This window comes from Orycteropus afer, unplaced genomic scaffold (assembly GCF_000298275.1).
Source record: "Orycteropus afer afer isolate SDZICR_OR568_19922 unplaced genomic scaffold, OryAfe1.0 scaffold00053, whole genome shotgun sequence".
Lineage (NCBI taxonomy): Eukaryota > Metazoa > Chordata > Mammalia > Tubulidentata > Orycteropodidae > Orycteropus > Orycteropus afer.
This window is the reverse complement of record NW_006921640.1, coordinates 4,350,899-4,356,204: the sequence shown is the minus strand read 5'-3', so window position 1 is coordinate 4,356,204 and position 5,306 is coordinate 4,350,899. Positions and strand designations below refer to the sequence as shown.

The following is a 5,306-nucleotide window of genomic DNA, read 5'->3' as shown; positions in this document are numbered from 1 at the left end:
ACCAAGAATCCCTTTCAGGGAAAGTACACGCCTACAAGCCCGTGGTGCCCCAAGTCTTAGGTAACCTCGGTTCCGGGGCGGTCGTTTGCACAATCAGGAGCGCTCGCGGACCCGCGCCCGCCCGCAGCACGGCCCAATACACGCCGGTCCCGCGACGCCCAAGCAGCCGCCGCCACCGAAGGACGCCAATCTCAGCCTCTGCGGGTTGCAGTTCCGCTCTTTTCCACTTCGTTCTGCCCCACAGCGCGGCGGCCCTAAGCCTAACGCCTCGCCCATGCTGTGGGCCACTAAGGGGGTTCGCCAGCTGCTCCACACCCTTTTTCCTGTCCCAAGAATGGGCGAGTCTGCTTCTAAAATCGTCAGCCCTCAGGAGGCCTTGCCCGGCCGGAAAGATTCGATACCAGTAGCCGGTAAGGAGGCGAACACGCAGAGGGCGCGGTCGCTACTGCTGCGCAAGCTCGCGAGTTCTGGGCGGTGGTTTATACTCCGCCAGCCCGGAAGACTTGGGCCAGTCCGGGTCTGGTGTTTGTTGGGGTTTCGCGCAGGCGCGATGAAGTGCCAGCCGGGAAAGGAGGAATAGGAAAGTTAGAGCTGACTCTATTCTTTGTTTTTCTTAGTTTCTCACCTTGTTAAGACAAAATAAAACAAAACACTCTGAAGGAATCTAGTGTGTTGGTGTAACTCACCAATTATGTAAATAAATAACCTGGCAGGTCCAAACTTTGAGTGGAAAAAGCATTGATTTGACTTCCCGCTCTTTCTGACAGAGGTGTGCCACAGTGATGTGTTTTGTGTCCTCCCTTTTCTTTTTTGCACGGGGCGCTGTTTCCAGCCACTCACATTGATCTTGCAGTGTTGAAATTGTATCCCGATCCAGTATTGTGGTGCTGACTTTATCCTCAGTCTCCTGTTACTATTATCCTCTAGGACTCTACTCACCCACCATTGCCATAGAGTCTATTCCAATTCATAGAGACCTTTTAGGACAGAGTAGAACTGCTCCAAGTTTCTAAATCTTTACGGAGCGGACCGCCTCATCTTTCTCTCATAGAGCGGCATGTGAGTTTGAACCAATGATCTTTTGGTTAGGAGCTGAATGCTTTAACCATTGTGCCACCAAGAGAGCCTTTTAGGCCACCCCAGGTTTCGCCACTTGACAGAAGCTGCCCTTGCCTGAGCTCCCTCTTTGGCCTGGACCTAAGTGGGTGGTCCACATTCTCAGGTGAGGTGGGCTTGTGCCTATCAGTGTTGCGAAGGGGTCATTTTTGAGCAACTTTTCTCAAACTTAAAAAAAAAAAAAAAAAATCCAGTCAACACTTTTGGAAAGTATAGTAATAACTGGAAAAATGACCACGTGCTTGCATGCCATACCTGTTGCCCCCTAGTCAATTCTGATTCATATGCACTACTGTCTTGGTGGCACAGTGGTTAAAGCTCTGGGCTGCTAATGGTTGGCAAATCCACCAGCCTCTTCAGAAAAAGATGTGGCAGTTTGCTTCCATAAAGATTACAGCCTTGGAAACTCTATAAGGCAGTTTGTATTACACAATAAAATTAAATTGTTAGAAATGTCTTCAAAAGCATACTCTTGATTTCTGTCTCATACTGGTAACAAACAGTTCCAAGAGAGCACAAGTCCACTGCCTGAGAAGTAGGATAACCTTAAAACAGTGATTCTCAAACTGTGACCCCCAGAACAGCAGCATTTATATCACTTAGGGGGCTTTACCCCTGACTACTGAATCAGAAACTGGTTTTTAGCAAGCTCTCTAGGTGATTGTAATGCATCCTATAGTTTGTAAACTAGTGTCTTAGAGCTCTGGATGGTCAGATGATGAATAATCTTTTACTTATAGTTTAATGCCAAGATAATTCCTGTATTTAAAAATGTCCTAAGAGTTCTTCTATTTTTCTTTTCCTTAAAAAGTTTTTGAGTATGGAAGGAGGTCATGGTGAGCGTTGGTACCTTCATATACAAAACTCAGTATGAGATTAGAAAGGTGGAGGTTTGTTGGATTTGAGGCAGTTTGGAAACTGAGGCTGTGTGACCTGTTTCTCATTCACCTACATTAGCAATTTATATTCTCTGCTTCTCTGATCATTTCACCTCCAACCCTATGCCACTTATTCTCAGCCCTAGAAGTTTATTTTTGGCTTAGATTCAGAGATTGAATTTTGAAAGAAAAAAAAAATCCAATTTTTCTTTATTTTATCTAGACTTTCTTAATTTATTTGAAAAAATAATTCTCTTAAAAAGAAAATTCATAAATGGACATTCAAAATCAATACTTTCTAAATGATGAACTTCCCTAGCTTGTACTATACTGTTTTTACACACTACAATGTCTTTGGTATGCCCTCCTAAACACCTGAAAAACAAACAAAAACTCCTTTATCAGATTTCTAGACCAGTTCAAGATTTTACCTTTATCTAAATTTGTTGTCCACCACTTGTCTGTCAGTTTGTGGTACTATGCATATTGGTGTGAAGCTGGAAACTATGCCACTAGTATGTCAAATACCAGTAGGGTCACCCATGGTGGGCAGGTTTCAGCAGAGCTTCTAGACTGAGACAGATTGGGAAGAAGTACCTGGAGATCTACTTCTGAAAAAAATTGGCCAGTGGAACACTGATATAATGCCAGAAGATGAGTCCCTCAGGTTGAAGGCATTCAAAATGCAACTGGGGAACATATGCCTCCTCAAAGTAGAGTAGACCTTAATGACGTGGATGGAGTAAAGCTTTTGGTATCTTCACTTGCTGATGTGCCAAGATTCAAAATGAGAAGAAACAGTGGCAAATATCCATTAATAATCAGAACATGGGATGTATGAAGTATAAACCCAGGAAAATTGGAAGTTGTGGAAAATAAAGTGGAATGCTTCAAGATCAAGGCATTAGTGAGCTGAAATGGACTGGTATTGGCCATTTTGAATTGGCCAATCAGTGGGCACATCCATTCAGGAAAAGTGTCACATTCATTGTCAAAAAGAACATTTCAAGATCTATTTTGAAGTACGATACTCTCAGTGATAGGATAACACCGATATGCCTACAAGGAAGACCAGTTAATATGACTGTTATTCAGATTTATGCACCAACACTTAAAAGCTTGCAAATGGCCATCCAAGCAAGGTACAACAATTGGTCTCTATTCACCTGGAACAACAGAGGAAGAAGTAGAACCAGGAATAAGAGGAGGATTTAGAATATGTGGCTAATTGCCTACATGAACAACTGCCTCCTTTGCCATGAGACCAGAAAAACTGGATGGTTCCCTACTATCATTACTGAACGTTTTGATCAAAGATTCCATAAAAGAATATAGATCAAAAGGGGGAAAGTAAAACATAATTTCAAATTCTCATGAACTTTAAACTTTATGGAACCATGGAGGGTAGATAGAAACTGTTGTCCTCAGATAATCTTTAAATTTTAAACCAAAAATTCTGAAGTCCTTTTAACTAGGCTTAGCTTAACTAGTATAAAAATTCTGCCTTGAGAATTATGCTCTTTAAAGAACTATCTCTACAGGATCAAATTGCCAACAGCAATTTGAAAGATAATATAGGAACCTTAATGGGATATGAGTTTATGTTAATGAGGGAGGAATAACTCAGAAAAGGAGGGAGGATGGTTGCAAAATTTGAAGAACGTTATCAATTTTACACAATACATGGAGAAAGCAGGGCATTAAAAAGACAGGAAAGGAAGAGAAGACCAAAATGAGTATCAGAAGAGACTCTGAAACTTGCTCTTGAATGGAAAGTAGCTAAAGAAAATGGAAGAAATGATGAAGTAAAAGAGTGGAACAGAAGACTTCAAAGGGTGGTTTGAGAACCAAAGCAAAGTGTTATAATGAAATATGCAAAGATCTGGAGTTAGAGAACCAAAAGATAAGAACATGCTTGGCTTTATCAAGCTGAAAGCACTGAAGAAAAGATTTAAGCCTCGAGTTGCAATATTGAAGGAGTCTATGGGCAAAATGTGCTGCTATTCATAAATTTTTCACTAGCCATTTTTTCAGAAGTAGATTGCCAGGTCTTTCTTCCTAGTCTATCTTTGTCTGAAGTGCCACTGAAACCTGTCCACCATTGTTGACTATGCTGTTATTTGGAGTACCAGTGTCATAGTTTACAGCATTACAGCAACACACAAGCCACCACAATACAAAAACCTGACAGACGAGTGATGGTGCATTTGTATTGGACAACTCTGCTACAAAAGACCTCTTTAAAGTGTTAAAAAGTAAAGATGTCACTTTGAGGACTAAGGTGCACTGAAGTCAAGCCATGATGTTTTCAATCCTTCATATGCATGGGAAAGCTAGACAATGAATAAGGAAGATCGAAGAAGAGTTGATGCCTTTGAATTAGGGTGTGGATGAAGAACACTGAATGTACTATGGACTGCTACAAGAACAAACCAATCTGTCTTGGAAGAAGTACAGCAAGAATGTTCTTTAGAAGTAAAGATGGTGAGACTTCATTTCACATACTTTGGACATATTATCTGGAGGGACCAGTACCTGGAGAAGTACAGCATACTTGGCAAAGTAGAGGGTCAGGAAAAAAGAGGAAGACCCTCAGTAAGATGGATTGATACAGTGGCTGCAACTATGAGCTCAAACATAGCAATTATTGTGAAGATGGGACAGGACAAGACAGTGTTTTGTTCTATTGTACATTGGGTCACTATGAACTGGAATTGACATGATGGTGCCTTACAACAACCACAACACCATGTCTGTTGTTACTTGCACCTTGACTCTCTCACATGTGCTATTATATATCTCTGATGCTTTTTATTTTAGAAGATAAGGCCTGTGTGTTTAGTGTTGTTTGTTTAGTCTGGTACCAGGTGTGCACTATTACTTAATACTTTAGTGTGAAGGGTTATCTTATTAGTTTGAATCCTACCTTTTTTGTATTCTTAAGGAAACTTCTACCCTTTTATAAACAAGTGTATTTCCACTACTACTAGCAAAGTGATAGATTTCCACTGTGCAAGAAGGTAAGATTCTTTAATGTTTAATTTCTCTCAGGCTACCTAAAGTAGATCAAAACACAAATAGGCTTACTTTGAGTGATTGGTTAAAACTAAATCTAGAGTTCCGGCAAGATGGCGGACTAGGCAGAAGGATTGTGCAGACCCTCTTCAACAAAGAAAAGGGAAACCAATTAACACAGACACAGAAGATAATCGTGGACCCCTGAGCCTTGAAGGGAAGGATACAGAATTGGACTAAACCCCAATTAGCAGAAGAATTTGCGTGAAAATACCAAAAAAAGGAGACATACGGAGC

General features: G+C 41.1%; 1 protein-coding gene across 1 annotated transcript in view; it reads left to right on the top strand.

Annotated features, from left to right (window-relative positions):
* The first annotated feature begins 274 nt into the window (after positions 1-274).
* The window catches only part of MSRA (methionine sulfoxide reductase A), an 821,542-nt gene continuing 816,510 nt past the window's right edge, over positions 275-5,306 (top strand). Inside the window, exon 1 of the mRNA XM_007938716.1 lies at positions 275-410. Within this exon, the coding sequence (XP_007936907.1) occupies positions 275-410 (136 nt within the window). The remainder of the gene's footprint in view (positions 411-5,306) is intronic.